Here is a 17847-nt window from a genome sequence, read left to right as displayed (position 1 = left end):
CTGGGGTTTCCAGCACTGAAGGCAGATTCTTTACCGACTGAGCTACCTGGGAAGCCCTAAATGTGACTTTAGCAGTGATGTGACTGCAAAAGAAAACTATATGGAGGTTCCTCAAAAAATAACAGAATTACCAAATGACCCAGCAATTTCACTTCTGGGTAGAAATATCCAAAACTTTGACCTCAAAGAGGTATCTGCACACCAATGTCATTGCAGCATTATTCGTAAGAGCCAGAAGTTGAAACCAGCCCAAATATCCATCAATAAATAAATGGATAAAGAAAATGTGGTATATACATACAATGCAGTATTAGCCTTAAAAAAGGAAATCCTGTCATATGCAACAACCCAGATGAACCTTGAGAACACAATGCTTTGTGAAATAAGATAAAACAAATACTGTATGACTGCACTTATGAGATATCTAGAGAAGTCAAAACCATGGAAACAAAGTAGAATGATCATTTCCAGGGGCTAAAGGGGAGAGGAAATGGTAGTTGTTCTATGGAGGTCTTAGTTTTGCAAGATGAAAAATTCCTAGAGATATGTTACACAATAATGTGAATATAGTTAACACTACTGAATTGTAGAATTTAAAATGGTAAATTTTATGTTAAGTTTTTATTACAATTAAAAAAAAAAAATTATTTTTAATAAAAAATTGAAATGCAGGATTTAGATTAAATCTAAAATTTGAGAATCAACTATAAGTCACTGATTTCCATAAAGGAGAGAAATATCTTGATATTTCTTTTATAGTAAAAAAAAGATAAAGGATGAAAGTTAAAGATATCAGTCATAAAGCCCTAAAATAGATTAAACATGAATACGTCTTAATAGCAAACTGCTTATGAGGATTTTATTTTCTTTCAGAAATTAATAGAAAATGTTTTAAGCCAAATCTGAATAATGGGGTTTGTTATTAACTGATTAATATCAGAGGACCAAGGAGCAAATCTAAACAGAAGAAAAGAATCTGAAGTGGTATTGCTTGTTTAGTTATTTTGGTAAGGGGGATAATTCTCAATATTATTTTATGTGTCTTGTTTTTAAAGCCTAGAAAGACATATGTAAAATTATAGTGGAAATTAAAACATGGAAGAACAAAATCTTTTGACATTTCTCTAGAAATATCTCTCATAAGAAGAAAACAATAACAAGAATGAGTTAGAAAGATGTCTAAGTTTTGAAATTTAAAACTGGCCTTACAAACTAAAAGAAGTAACACAATTTGAAAGACTGAACACTACCTTAACATTTTCTTCAAGTGCCACACACACTAATTGTTCAAATTAATCTTTTCTGATTTTTAGGAATTACACAGTATTTGTCCTTCTTTCCATACTTATTGTAGCTCTTCAAGACAAACTTTTCAGGGATCGTAATATTTTTATCTGTATATCTTAAGGTCTCTGCCTATCTCCTTTAACTAAACAAGTAAGACCTGGAAAACAGTTCTGATAACAAATGAGATATGCACAAACACTGGAAAAATACAAGGTGGGCAGCACTACTTAGTTCAGACACAGGATGAAAAGAAAAAAATGGAAAATCATATTGTAAAAAACAATGGAAAAATTTCAAAACCCTATGTTTCGTTCAGGCATAGCAAATAAAGGTTTATACCAATTTTCTAATAGAAGAAACAGTTTTTATAGTGTGACCAAAAAAAAAAACAAACTTTTTTTAAAAGCTGAGAAACTAGAGTTTAAAATCAGAAATGTAATTACATCAGTGAAGAAGACCATAATAAAAAAATCTTTGGGTGTGGCCAAATGAGGATTTGATGATTAGCCTGTGTAAACAAACTGTTAGTTGCTCAAGAAAAGATAAATCAGAGCTTAAAAATTTAAGTTCAAAGAATATAAAGATGCAGAACAGATCTGTAGCTGCCAGAAAACAGGAGGTAAGGGTAGGGTAAAAGCATGGTTGAAATTGTAAAAGAGAAGCAGGAGGGTATCCCTGTGTGGTGTGTATCTTGAACTGTGGTGGCAGGTTACATAAATCTATACATGAGATCAAATTGCAGACAAACACACAGATAAACATAATTAATTTATGTAAAACCTGAAGGAAACTGATAAAGTCTACAAAACTATCTGATAGAACTGTACTAATTTCTTGGTTTTGATAATGTACTATGGGTATAGATTTCACCAATGAGTGAGGCTGAGTGAAGGGTTCATAGGAGTCTGTGTGTTATTGTTCCAATTTCTTGTGTATCTATCATTTCAAAATGAGTTGTTTTAAAAAGTCAAGTAAACAGGATATGAAAATGATTCAAGACAGAAATATCTATAGGAATAATGACTACTACTGGAAAAACTACTATTGGAAATTACTACGTACTAGGCAATAAAGTGCGATTCGTGGGGTCGCAAAGAGTCGGACACGACTGAGCGACTGAACTGAACTGAGGCAATAAAGTTATCAAGACTCAAAGAAATGTAACTTGCTCAAATGAAAAAAAGAGGAAAAGAAATTCAACTAAAAACAATACTGCAATGTACAATGCTATACTAAAAATCCATATTACAGAATAACTAAGGAAACAACAGAAAGCAAAGCCTAACTGCAGACCACAGTTTGTGCTATGCTACGACACCTGTACTAAACTACATGGAGTAAGAAAGGAAGAGGAGAACTGGGCTACTTGAGGCCATGTAATACTGAACTGTTTTGCAGGACATAAGAGACTAAACCACTACACTGGCAAATACAGGCATGCCTTGCTTTATTGCACCTCACAGACACTGCATTTTTAAAAAACTGAAGGTTTGTAGCAACATGCGTCAAGCTTGGTACAATTTTTCCAATAGCATTTCCTCACTTCTTGTCTCTGTGTTACATTTTGGTAATTCTCGTAATATTTCAAATTTCTTCATTATTATTATACTGCTATTTGTTGTTGTTTTAGTCACTGAGTTGTGTCTGACTATCTGTGATCCCATGGTCTGTGGCTTACCAGGCTCCTCTGTCTATGTGGTATTCCAGGCAAGAATACTGCAGTGGATTGCCATTTCCTTCTTGACCCAGGGCTCAAACCTGTATCTTCTGCATTGGCAGGTAGATTCTTTACCATGTAGCCACTAGGGAGACCCTATTATAGTCTACAGTGATCTGTGACCAATGATCTCTGATGTTACTGCAATTATTTTATGTTTTGCATTTTTAAATTAAGGTATGTACATTAAAACGTATCTAAACGATTTTTCAGACATAATACCACTGCTCACTTAATAAGACTACAGAATTAATGTAACATTTATGTATTTTTTTCTTTAATGAAACTTTTTTTTTTTTTTTTTTTTACAAATTTGTGGCTTGCTTTATCACAATAATTGCTTTACTACAGTGGTCTGGAACTGAACCCACAGTATCTCCAAGGTATGCCTGAGAGAAACATGGTAAGGCAAATCCCCAAAGCTTAATTTTAAAGATGGATAGAAAATACAATTTCAAGAATGCCTTACATATACATATTACATGTACTGATGTTCATATGAAAACAATGAGGATTAGAAAGGGTTAATTAGCAGAAGTTCCAGAAACAACATGCAGGAAGTACACAGTATAAAAGAAAATTTCAGACTTCTTTCCTCCTAGGTCAGCACCTCCTAAGATTACCACTTAAAGCTAAATATCAACTATCCAAGAATAGAAATTCTTACTTCTTGTCTTTTCTTAAGATCTTCTTTGGCTGCTCCAAAGCGTTTGGTTAACCTGGCTATCTTGGCCTAAAAAAAGCAAAAATGAGACAGAAATCAAATGGCATTATAATATTAAAAAGGAACCTGTGCATACATAACAAGAAATCTATGGGTAATAGGATCCTCAGAAGACAGTCAACAGCAAAGAAAATAAGACAAGTTGTTGTATAATCCTTGACTTCAAAACCCAAAGTAAACACTCTTAAGTTTTAGAAGATTGGCTTTTTTCCTCCTTGCTCACAAACCAGCATATTTCTGAATATATGTGCTTGCATTTCTTATTATTTAACATAGTTGGAACCACACTTAATTTTCTCACTGAGAATTATATATTAATAGTAAACATATCTATAAATCACAGAAGATCCCTAACCAATAGTACATATGAGTCTGAAATTCTCTAGGCCAGAACACTGGAGTGGGTAGACTTTCCCTTCTCTGGGGGATCTTCCAAACCCAGAAATCAAACCCAGGTCTCTTGCATTGCAGGTGGATTCTTGACCAGCTGAGCCACAAGGGAAGCTACATCTACAGTAATCAAATACTTCTTTTCAACAATTAACCTACTGGCAGATAAATAGCAGCAAGATCTTTTTTGACCCATCTCCTAGAGTAATGAAAAATAAGTAAATAAACAAATGGGACTAATTAAAAGATTTTGCACAGCAAAGGAAACCATAAATAAGATGAAAAGACAACCCTCAGAATGGGAAAAAATATTTGCAAATGAAGCAATTGACAAAGGATTAATTTCCAAAATATAAAAACAGCTTATCCAGCTCAATATCAAAACAAAAAAAAATACCAATCAAAAAATGGGTAGAAGACCTAAATAGACATTTTTCAAAAAAGACATACAGATGGACAAAAAACACATGAAAAGATGTTCAACATCACCAATTATTAGAGAAATATAAATCAAAACTACAATGAGATATCACCTCACATTGCTCAGAATGGTCATCAAAAAAAATCTACAGACAACAAATGCTGGAGAAGGTGTGGAGAAAAGGAAATCCCTTACACTCTTTGTGTGAATGTAAATTGATACAGCCACTGTGGAGAATGGTATGTATGTGTGTGTAAGTCGCTCAGTCGTGTCCAACTCTTTGTGACCACATGGACTGTATACAGTCCATGGAATTCTCCAGGCCAGAATACTGGAGTGTGTAGCTTTTCCCTCCTCCAGGGGATCTTCCTAAACTAACCCAGGGATGGAACCCAGGTCTCCCTCATTGCAGGCAGATTTCTTTACCACCGGAGCCACAAGGGAAGCCTGGAGAACAGTACAGAAGCTCCTTAAAAAAACTACCATATGACCCAGCAATCCCACTACTGGGCATATACTCAGAGAAAGCCATAATTCAAAAAGACACATTCACCCCAATGTTCAATGCAGCACTATTTACAATAGTCAGGACATGGAAGAAACCTAAATGTCCATTGAGAGAGAAATGGATAAAGAAGATCTGGTACATATATACAACAGAGTATTACTCAGCCATAAAAATGAATGATATAACGCCATTTGAAGCAACATGGATGGACCTAGAGATTTTCATACTGAGTAAAGTCAGACTGAGGAGGAGAAATATTGTATGACATCTCTTACAAGCAGAATCCAAAAAGAAATAATACAAATCAACATTTACAAAACAGAAACTGACTTACAGACTTAGAGAAAGAACTTATCATTGTCAGAGGGAAGGGATACAGGAAAGGCTTAGTCAGGGAGTTTGGGACAGACATGTACATACTGCTATTATTTAAAATGGATAACCAACAAGGTCCTACTGTATAGCACAAGGAACTCTGCTCAATGTTATGTGACATCCTGGATGGGAGAAGCGTTTGGGAGAGACTGACAGATGTATATGTATACCTGAGTCCCTCTGCTGTCCACCTGAAACTATCACAACACTATTAATCAGTTATACTCTAACATAAATAAAAAGTATTAAAAAAAGAAAAGAAATGCCTGAGATGGAAAAGGTTGGGAAAGAAGACACATGGCAGAAGGGGGCTTTAAAAGCTCTCACCCATCTCAGGAAATTGAGAACACTATCTGAATGTTCAGGACAGAATGCAAGCTCACAAGTGGCCTGAAAAGACCCTAAGCTGCCACCTCAGACTAACTTTCAGAATTTATGCAAGCAGGAAGAGAAGAATAAGGCAAGTGTGATAAAACAGGTTGTAAATGGTCTAGCCTAAGTGTTGAAAGAGTACCCCAATGCAGTTAATCTGCAAACATTTGGGAGAGTAATCATTTTATTTTTTAGGCTCCAGGCATTTAAATGAAAGTTGCTCAGTCATGTCTGACTCTGCTACCCCATGGACTGTAGCCTGCCAGGCTCCTCTGTCCATGGAATTCTCCAGGCCAGAATACTGGAATGAGCTGTTCCCTTCTTCAGGGGATCTTCCCAATCCAGGGATTGAACCCAGGTCTCAACCCAGGTCTCCTGCATTGCAAGTGGATTCCTTACTGTCTGAGCATTTAAGTTAACTGTCAAAATATCAGCTGACCACTAAGCTAACAAAACATAGACTTCAGTGACCATACACAATAACGAATATATACTTTCCAAAAATTGTTTAGAAAACCCACTAATCAAGCAAACAACAACAAGCAGCAATAGCAAACCCTAGATAGAAGGGGGAAAATCTGATTTTCTGAATTGTCACATTGCAATATTCAAAATATCCATTTAAACAGTAACAATGAACAAATTAGGGCATATGCAAAGAAGTAAGAAAGTATGGTTTATTCACAGAAAGAAAAAAAATTAACAGAAATATAGCTCAGGCATAAGACTTACTAGACAAAGACTTTAAATAAATGGTTTTAAATCTATTCAAAGAGCTAAAGGATACCATTGAGAAATAACTTGAAAAGAAAAAAAGGAAAAAAATGTCTCACTAATAGAGAGAATATGAGTAAAGAGACAGATATTATATATTTTTTAAAAAGCATAAATTCTGCAGCTAAAAGTACAATAACTGAAATTAAGAAATTCACCAGAGAGATGGGAGGACAAGACTGTGAAAGAAAAGTTTTGTATACTTTTTTGCATAATAGGTATTAATTCAAGAGGTTAAATTTAATCTCCAGAGTGATCACTAAGGAAAAAGTAAAAACTTTATAGAAAGAGAAAAATGAAGAGAGTTTAAATGGTTCACTAGAAAAAAATCACAAAATAAGGCAATAATGTAGGAATTAAGCAACAAAAAAGGTGAAAGACAAGTAAAATGGTAGGACTAAGTCTTTCTTTATCAATAATTTAAATGTAAAGAGATGAAAAACTCTTCAGTTAAAAGGCAGAGATTGGCAAAGTGGATAATAAATCATAACCTAACTCTATGTTGCCTACAAGACTTCATCAAAATGTAAAATTTCTGTGCATTAAAAGACATTATCAAGAGAGGAAAGTAAAAAGAAAACTTACAGAATGGGTGAAATAGTCATAAATCATGTACTTTAAAGTGTTCAATATCCAAAATATGTAAAGAACTCTTACAGCTCAACAATAAAAAGGCAAAAACAAAAAATCCAGGAATAAAAATAACTTAAATTTTCTCTAAAGTAGATACACAGATGTTTAAACAACACATGAAAAGATACTGAACATAAGTAGCCACTAGGAAAACACAAACCAAAATCACAATGAAATACCACTTCATATCCATTAGGATGTCATAATTATTTTTAAAAAACACAGACAGTAACAACTGTTAACAAGGAAATGGGAGAAATGGAAACCTCAACATTGCTGGTGGGAATATAAAACAGGAAACAACTGACTATTCTACAATCAATTAAAAGAATTACCATATGACCCACAATTCCATGCCCCAAAGATTTGAAAACAAGTATTCAAACAAATACTTGTATACAAATGTTCACAGCAGCATTATTTTCGATATTCAAAAGGTAGAAAGAACCTAAATGCTCATCAAATGGTCATCAACTGAAGAATACATAAATAAAATATGTGTATGTGTGTGTATGTATACACAAGTTAACATCTTGAATTAATTCCTATTTATTTTCAACAGTATAGAAAGATAAATATTACTTAGCAATGAAAAGGAATATAGTAGTGATACATGCTACAACATGTATGAATCTTAAAAACATTATGCTGTGAAAAAACAGGCCAGACACAAAAAGTCACATATTGTATAACTCTGTTCATATTAAATATGCAGTATAGGTAACTCAGTAGAGACAGAGAGCAGATTAGTGGTTCCCAAGAGCTAGGGGGAGAAGGAAATGAGAAGTGACTATTTAATGGATACAAGGTTTGCTTCTGGATTGATAAAAATGTTCTGGAACTAGATAAAGATGATGATCATACAACAGTGTGAAGGTACCAAATGACACTGAACTGTAAACTTTGAAAGTAATTGCTATCCAAATTTTACTTCCATAAATATCTAAATATCAGAACAACAAAGAAAGAGATGGGAACTAAATCGGGCTGAGTAAAATGTAAATAAATGGCATGGTAAGGACAGATCATAAATGAATGGAAGCTACAATATGAAATCAAATGGCTGAAATAAAAATACTGTGAGCATTAACACTCTGCAGTGGGCTTTCCTGGTGGCTCAGTGGTAAAGAATCTGCCTGACAATACAAGAGGTACAGGTTTGATCCCTGGTCTGGAAAGACACCACATATCGTGGAACAGCTAAGCCCGTGCACAACTACTGAGCCCGTGCTCGAGAGCCTGGGAATCACAACTACTTAGTCCATGTGCTGCAATTACTAAAGCCCGCACACCCTGGAGTCCATGTGCAGTAACAAGAGAAGCCACCACAACTAGAGAGTAGCCTCCACTCGCCTCAACTAAAGAAAACCCCACACAGCAATGAAGACCCAACACAGCCAACAAATAAATACAATTATTTTTTTTTTAAATCTTAAAAAAAAAATACTCTGTAGGACAGTGAAGCAACTGGTGGGATTAGGAAAAGTGGATCAAAAACTAGGAGATCTAAATTACAAATCAGAAAATGAACACAGGTTTAAACTGGTACACAACTGAGGAAACTGAACTACACAGAAGAGAATTAACATGCAGCATTTTAGAAAGATGAATACAATGCTTGAGAAGGACCAGTAAAGATGTAAAAAGCAGTACCAAAGTGGTCGTGTAAAAGGCTGCTATTATAATCAAGGAACTGGGTAATGATGGTCTTGTAGAAAGTTAAAAGATATAAAAGACAGACTTTTAAAAGAAATTTAAAAGTTTTAATTTGGCAACTCACTGTGTATACGTGAAGTGATATAGAGGAATTAGTTTCCAAGAACTAAAAAATTGTGAATAAAAGAAACAATGGGAAGACATTCCTTGAAGATTTTTCTGAGAATTCAAGAATTTTGAGTAAGGGGAACAATGTGCAACTCCACAACATGACTTATTTGTGGAGAAGATGATTGATTTGATGTTGCAAAGATTAAGATTCTAAGGCTACAAAGAAATATGCAAGTGCAAAGGTTTATTAAGTTAGAGACAGACTTGTATCTTAAAAATATGAGTTAAAATCTCAGGTTCTAAAAGCACAAAATCATAGATGCAGCCATGGGACTGATAACAAACCATGAATGAAATTATTCTCTTAAATCTTCCAACATTTTCAGTTCTAATTCAACATTCTAAATAGTACTAGTAAAATAAAATGTAATGATCAGACAACACTATCACTAACTATATAAGGACCCGCTAAAGGTAAGAAACAGGAATAGTGTTGTCCTAAATGATGCATTATAAAATAACTACAATGACCTTATTATTAATAAAGTCTCACTTTAAATAAAATTTACAATATTAAATTAAAAAACTAAACTTGTTGGCTGAGATACATAATTCCTAAAATCTAGTCACAGTTGCTTGCAATTTGCTTTCAACTGCGCAACTTTATTTTCATGAAACACTTCTCCCTTATTTGTAAGTAAGCCTCTATAAGTGGTTTTCAAGTCAGCATCTGAGACAATGCTCATTTTTCAGACAACCTACCAAATAGAAACACATTCCCTTCTGACAGAATGAATGCATTGATGAAATTTCCCAGTTTCTTAATCTTGGAATGAAATTAATTACTAACACATGCTACCATGTGCACATTTCAACTAATCAGAAGCTCAAGCACTACGTGTTAATATACAGACATATTCAATAAAAAATTAAAAGTAGCAATTATTCATAAACACAGATCAACAAACTAATGTCTTTAAAAATACAATTCATTGGAGGAAATAGATTAATATAAAAAGAATCACAGCAAACATTATTTAGTACTTAACAGCATTTTAGATGATGCCAGCCTTTCTTCACTGACTGAAGAAATACTGAAGATGCACTACCAAGATTATTTCTGAGGCTTGGCATGGGTTGATACATATCTCAAAAGTATGTTGAAGTCTGAACCCTAGTATTAGAACACAAACTTATCTGGAAATAGGTAATTGTAGAGGTAATTACAGTTGACCCTTGAACAACATGGAGTTGAACCGCATGGGTCCAATTATACATGGAAATTTTTTTTCAATAAATATACTATTCATATTTTCATTTTACAGATCTTTAAATTGAGTTAGAGTCTGTGTTCAATTAGAGATCACCATAACTGAAATCAAAGGAACTAGGGTTTGAGTTCTGATTCTATCCGAACTGTTCACTGCTGTGGGTGAGTCATTTATGAATTTCTTCATTTTCTGAGGCAGGTACCAGTACACAGATTTTCAACTGCAGGCAGTGGGGACAGCACCTCTAACCCTTACATTGTCCAAAAGTCAACTCTAGTTAAGATGAGGTCCTACTAGAATAGTGTGGGTCCTAATCCAGAGTGACTAGTATCCCTAGAAAAGGGGGGAATTTGGAAGCAGACACACATACAGACACAGCACTATGTGAAGATGGAGCCAGAAATCACAATGATACTTCCACAAGACAAGAAATGCCCAAGATTGTCAGTAAACCGTAGGAAGCTAGAGGAGACAAAGGCAACAACTCTTTCTTACAGCCTGATGGCAGCTTGACCTTGGGCTTTTAGCCTCCAAAACTATGAGACACTACATTTCTGTTTTGGAAGTCACCCAGTTGATGGTATTTTTTTTAATGGCAGCCTGAGCAAACTAATAGCGATTCCTTTTATTCCTAATACTTATAAGTTAAATATACTTTATTGTCAACTTGGAAAACATATACTAGAAAGTAAGTTATGAGAATGATGACACGTGGATATGCAATTTACTGTACAAACCTGTAGTTCAGCAAGAACTGTTTTATGCCTCTTGTTACACTCAATCTTTTCCACTCGTGTTTTCAATTCTGCCAATGTCTTATCAAATACAGCACACTGCAGTGCACACAATTTTTCTTCCAGTAACCACTGTACAACCTAAAAATATATATTCCTTTGTTACAAAAATGGAATTTCAAGCAAGCAGCAAACAGTAAATATTCTGAAGTACTCATAAGACAGTACTAATACATTAGCTAGTTTGTTTAAAAAAAAGTACTGGCATCCATAACACAATGATATCTGTTGAAATCCTCTACTTCTGCCTATATATAATATCTACTGTAACAGAATAAAATGTACTAAAAATAGAAAATTTCCAGAGGGTGAAATTTTTAAAACATTTTGAAATTGGAAGTTTTAATATTTTCCTCCCATACCCTCTATTGTGATTTGAGGAAACAAGGTGAAGGACCAGATTTTAATATTTTCTAATCTGTTACAGATGATATTTTTAGCAGACACTAAGAATCTCACTGCTCTATGAAATTTACTCACAGTTTTTATATTTATCTCATTATGGACCCATAAAGAGGACACATGGTGCGTATCCATGGACCACACTTGAGTAACACTTTCCTAGAGGAGTAAACCCTCAGTATACACAGATGTTTTCAAAATCCTTTCACATAGCTATCTTCATATTTCTAATAGCTCTAAAAGAAAGACTAAACCGGCATTATTATCACCATATGATAAAAAGATCCGAGAGAAAAAAAGCTACTTTTTTACTGTCTCTGTTCCTTTCTCTAATGGGGATATTTACACTTTGAGGCCTAGGTTATTTATAATTTCACCATTAAATCTGTAAGGCTTTGAAAAATTAATTTCACCCGTCTCCTATTCTTCTCTTAAAAAAAGATTTGTCGACATTTATGAACACATTTTGAAAAATATATTAAATACTTCATATTTTCATTATTTTTATCTCTAGTCTAATACATACAGTGAGAAGTTTCCAATGCCTGTACTTTAAATATTCCTTTTCCCTAGTCCTTCCAGAGCCTTGTTCATACCATTTTTAATACTAACCCTAAAACACATAACAAAGAGCTTAGAATGCAGGGACTTACAGTCATGAAATCAGCTTATGAAAAAAATTATAAAAGCTAAAATGTTAACATATGAGACTCTAATGTTCCTACTAGAATGAAGTTGAGTGTAGAAGGGAAAAAAAGCTGAAAACTGATACCCAGTTTTGTATAAAGCAAGTAAGAAGTCATAATGTCTCTCCTATTTTGATGATTAGTATTGTATCTTTAGAAAAACAAAAACAATTTAGCTTCAAAAGAGTCACAAGGAATTTTAGAATTAAATTAAGGGTAATAAGCCCAATCACTTTCTTCAAGTTCTTTGTTTCTATGAGAAATCTGAATATGTCAATAAAATACAGAGTAAAGTCAAAAACCTAGAAGAATAAAGATGGTGGTGCCTTTTATTTAATATGGTTTTAACTTATAATCTCTAACACCTTTTGTAGCTTCTGGTTTATATCTCCTTTGGCTGTAATCTTTACTTGAAATTCTGCCTCATATTCCTCTTCCAAATATCGACGGCGTTTGGACTGTATATTGTCCATGTCCTCTGACTTAGAACGTTTTCTTCTAAAGAATTCACCTGAAAAGAAAAAGTAGGTGTTTTTATTAAACACCAATTAGATGCTTTTATTATAGACTTTAATGCTTATTTTCCATCCTCAGGAAAATATTATTTCTATCTACAAAACAGCTTTCTCAATCATTTGCTTTTGTGATCAGAAAAGTTAGTAGATAGCTTTTAGCTTTAAACTTGAAATGATTTTCAATATGCTAAATAAGAACTTCCCAATGGCTAAATAAGCAAATGGACGAACAACATGAACAAAGAACATTCTTTCCTCAAAATCTTCCTATTAAGATGGAAGATGAACTAACAATATGAGATCATCTCAAACTCATTCCTTTTAATAAATTCTATATACAACATGAATTCTGACAAAATACAGCATTCATTCACAAGTCACAGATTTCTCAGCATGCATTCTCATATCACATACTTCTACAACCGTGCATAGCTTTAATTATTTACTTCTTTCCCCTCAGTAATATTTTTTCCTCACTAAATTTAGGAAAAATTCTTCCTTAATCATTAGCCTTAGGAAAATAACATATCAACAGTTACTCTTAACATATCTTAAGAAATTGCAAATATATATTGATAAAAATAATAAAATTAATATTAGGAAAGCAATTTGGTAAATAATAAATATTCAAAGACCTTCACTTAGAAATTTGTTTTAAATACTGACAACACTCATGAGATCATAAGCAAGTTTTATCTGGTTTCTTTTTGAAAGAAAAAAAATATAAGAAAGAAAATATTAAAATCTCCACACTTATTAAAGAAAAATGGCTATATGTGACCATAAATTTTCCTCTCTACCTCACCCTATATCCATATCTATGTGCCTGATTTAAAATCCAATTCTATTCCACAACTTTTCTTGTATTATAACTTACACATGCACAGATGGAGGGCAGTAAGACAGAGAGTTACAGAATACCAATTTCTTGACTTCTGGTCCAGTGATCTTTCCGTAAACCTAATGACATTCAGTTACATTGTTTTCCCCTTCCCATAAGGCTTAAGAACTTTAAATAAACTGAGATACATACTTTCATTAGCCATATCACCTCAGACACAATTCCTATAGGCCCATGATCTAAAAGAAAATCTAAAACAACTTCTCTCAAGATATTCAGATAGTACCTTACTAAATAGTAAGCTTAAATCTTTCTTATGGAACAACGGAAAGAATAAACAAAACAATAAAGCACATGAAATAATTAACATTGAGTTAACCATCAACAAAATGATTTTACTGTGGCTTACTTAAACTGAAAAATTTTACAATCATTTCATGGACAGAAGAGTATTTTCTACAGCCTTAAAAGCAGAAACAATTTTTAAAACAATTTCAGGTTTGCTTGTACATGCTTACTTTTCTCAGAAGGTCTTTCATCTTCACGTATTACTTGCTCTTCCTCCTCAGGTTTGCTGTCCTTTTCATTGCTTTCTACTTGTTCTGTAACAAAAATAGAAAAGGAAAATTTCTTCCAATATAATTTGTCAACAGTTCATAATAATTTATATTTTTGGTGTAATTAACCAGCTAATGATATTTTATGAAATCAGTCTCAAAATGTAAAATATTGGGAATAAAAAAAGGAGCATGAACTGGTGGAAATCAATGACCAAGTCTAGCTTTAAATGTTCTTGCAAGTACATAATAAACTCTTAACATGGAAAAAAAATAATTTTGATTTTAAAACAAAATATCTTAATAATTTACTGTCATCAATAGATGTGAAAACAACTACTATAGTGCATTTAGATTCCTTTACATTCAGTTATTAAAACTAAAACATTAGTTGTGACTAATTACAAAAAAATACAAAAAAAATTACAAGTTACTGACAAACTCAAAACACCTAATATTTTTGACCAGATAGGCTGAATCACTATTTTAATGGTTATGGATAGGTAAAGTCTACCCTAAAGATATCTTTTATCCTAAAGATAAAAAAAAAGTTTTACTAAAAAGTATTAGCTACTTCAATACCAGTGCCAACAACTAAATTAGCTAGGTGCTTGACATACATTACTTCTTATTCTCCAAATAATCCTACACGATAAACAGTATTTTTGCCATCATGTAGATAAGGAAAGTAACATTCGGAAAGGTTAAGTAATTTTCGGGCTTCCCAGGTGGCACCAGTGGTAAAGAACTCGCCTGCCAATGGAGGAGAGTAAGAGATGCAGGTTTAATCCCTGGGTCAGGAAGATCCCCTGGAGGAGTATGGCAGCCCACTCCAGTATTCTTGCCTGGAGAATCCCATGGACAGAAGAGCCTGGCTGGCTTCACAAAGAATAGAACATGACTAAAGCAATGTAGCACAGGTAATTTTCACAAGAGGCATATAAAAGCTAACAATTAAAGAACGTGACCAAAAAATATTTATAAAGATATCTATACAACTGCAATGTTATAACAAAGAAAATTCCACAGGCACCAGAAATGGCCTTTGGTCAATCAATTTATAGCTCCTCAACTAACTCAATCATTTAGGGGAGAAGAATGATTCTCTAATCACTAATCACTAATCACTAATATACTTGGGTTCTATTTTTCTCCCTTATATCCTTTAGCTTCAATAAAACATGCCATATTTCATCATATACTGCAACCAAAATTAAATAAGCAATGATGTGCATATAGCACTATATAAAGATTCCAATAAGGCATTTCTGCTTCAAACACCAGGATTTTAGTTTCAACAGCCCTGAGTAGTGTGTGTGTGTGTTAGTTGCTCAGTTGTGCCCAACTTGTGATCGCATGAACTGACTATAGCCCACCAGGCTCCTTTGTCCATGGAATTCTCCAGGCAAGAATACTAAGTAGAAGCTGAGGTTTTAAAAAAAAAAAAAAAGGGAATTTTTAGGAGAAAACAGGCAAACACGACTGTTTGTTTCCTATTACAATATTTTTCACACTAAGATATTAAAACAATAAATCTGTAAAACACAACAATAGTAAAAACAAGAATGTTAACACAGTACATATAAAGATTACTGAGACTATACTTAAATTTTAAAGTTTAAAGTATTAGAAAATTAACTTCCTATTTACCACCCTATGCTCATGAGAAATGTTTTTCAGATTTCATCCCTCAACCTCAGTTCAATGAAATCAAAGTTTGTTTTGCTCCTTTGTAGACTACACACTCATTACAAAGCATTTACTGTATTTACTTTCCCAAGTTTTCTTGTCTTTAATACTAAGGGTGGTGACTCCCATAGTTTTCTAGTTTCCAGAGTAACTGGGTTGCTTAAGATTAAGATTTACATAGTCTTAATTCAGCAAACCATCATACCACCAAAGGACAAAATTAGTCTTGTAACTTCAATCGATCAGAAAACAGCAGAGCAAACTGGCCTGGTTTGGTCTGCCTGTCTTATGTGTATGTTACTCTCCCTCTTCTCCAAGAGAGATGTCAAGCTAAGCTTGCGATTCCTTCATTTTATTAAAAAAACTCCTCTTATCATCCAATTCCCTTTTTCCAAATTTGTTTAGAAGATGAGACTATATTCTCAATACTTAAAACACTTATTAGGACTTAAAAATAGACAAAGAGAATTAAAATTTAGGCTTGAGTTTGACTTTATTAATAAAGAATTTGGGATTAAAAAAATGGTATTAACAGAATCTACAGAAAGGAGTAAGGCCCTATCTTTAATTTTTTTTGTTGTTGCTCACAAAGCCTATACAGAATCTAAGTGAACTTGCATCAACTCAGAATAATAATCAAAAGCCTATGTACACAGGTTTATATATAACTTAAAGTAGTTTCTGGGATTCCTAAAAGTTATCCAAATACTTAGGTTAAGACTGTTTTTGTTTTTTAGAAGCTGTCCTCATCCACAGTTTCTGCTGTAATCCCTCCCATCTTGAGTACAGACTCATATATTGGCATGCTTTCATATGCATTTCTATCTGTGGTATTCTTTCAACCAGATGAGACAGTAAATTCCCTAAGAGCAGGTACCAAACCTTGTAATTTTGGTGATCCTAAAAACCTTGGGAGAGAGCTAAGACAAATCTTTCTGATGACAGTTACCTTTAATATAATTCCACTAAATTACAGTAGAAAAACTGTGTTGTAGAGGATAAGAAGACAGAATTTACATCAGGGGTTATTTCCCCATTTTCAGAATTACATGGAATAGAACTCTATTCCAAAAAAATATGGACAAAACCATTGCCCTGGGTCAGAGTTGACAAACATTTTCTGTAAATGGTCAAAACATAAGTATTTTCAATCTTGTGGGCTCTATGGTCTCTGACACAACTGCTCGATTCTGTGCTTATGATGGGAACTACTGATAAAAAAATATGTAGTACATAAACAAATAGATGTGGCTATGTTCCAAGAGAACTTTATTGACCAAAACAGTTAGGGCTTGTAAGTCATAGTCTGCAATTCCCCGCCTTAGATTAATGTCTATGAGAAACACTTAAAACAAAAAGTTCCTACAGACTAACTAAAGACAATATAATCCACACACACACAAAAAAAAAAAAGGCAAAGAAGATAAAACAAGCAATTTATAGATACTAGGAGAAGGCAATGGCACCCCACTCCAGTACTCTTGCTTGGAAAATCCCATGGATGGAGGAGCCTGCATGGATGGAGGAGCATGGCTGCAGTCCGTGGAGTCGCAAAGACTGAGCGACTTCACTTTCATTTTTCACTCTCACGCACTGGAGAAGGAAATGGCAACTCACTCCAGTGTTTTTGCCTGGAGAATCCCAGGGACGGGGGAGCCTGGTGGGCTACCGTCTATGGGGTCGCACGACTGAAGCGACTTAGCAGCATCAGCAGCAGGAACATAAATAGCCAATGTAAATGTCAACCTCACAAGACATATTAAATGTCAGAAAAATGTGGCATTACTGGTAAAATGTCTTTTCCAGAACATTTTTAAAGGCTTTGTTTAACTAATACAAATTTCCAAATAATGTATCTTCCACAGTAAGTTTTTGTGCTCCCTTTTAAAGCAAAATTGGGGGGCAAAGTTACATTTTATTATCTTCAATTCTCCCATTCTCTCTGAAATTCAACTTCAAATAGGCTTTCAACTACGCTGCCCCTTGTGACAAATGACCTCCAGGTCATTAAATATTTCTCTTCCACCTTAACTGAACAAATAGCAGCATTTGATACATAAATAGAGCTAGTTCTTCCTTCCTTCTCAGAACATTCTTTACTTGACTTTCTAAGACAACAAAATC

The 17847-nt window shown here is 33.8% G+C and overlaps 1 protein-coding gene across 7 annotated transcripts in view; it reads right to left on the bottom strand.

Moving 5' to 3' along the window:
* ATF7IP (activating transcription factor 7 interacting protein) overlaps positions 1-17847 on the bottom strand; it is a 115090-nt gene that overhangs the window by 38034 nt on the left and 59209 nt on the right. For all 7 annotated transcript variants that reach the window (XR_011464280.1, XR_011464281.1, XM_070371123.1 and 4 more), the window contains 4 exons: positions 13996-14079; positions 12487-12632; positions 10977-11114; positions 3672-3737 (listed from right to left, as the gene is read on the bottom strand). Coding sequence is in view for 5 of the 7 variants with exons in the window: in XM_070371123.1 (XP_070227224.1) it covers positions 3672-3737; positions 10977-11114; positions 12487-12632; positions 13996-14079 (434 nt within the window). In the remaining 2 variants the exon portion in view is untranslated. The remainder of the gene's footprint in view (positions 1-3671; positions 3738-10976; positions 11115-12486; positions 12633-13995; positions 14080-17847) is intronic.

The sequence above is a fragment of the Bos mutus genome, chromosome 5, assembly GCF_027580195.1.
Source record: "Bos mutus isolate GX-2022 chromosome 5, NWIPB_WYAK_1.1, whole genome shotgun sequence".
NCBI lineage: Eukaryota > Metazoa > Chordata > Mammalia > Artiodactyla > Bovidae > Bos > Bos mutus.
The sequence above is the reverse complement of the archived record's forward strand: the minus strand, read 5'-3'. Positions and strand labels throughout refer to the sequence as shown.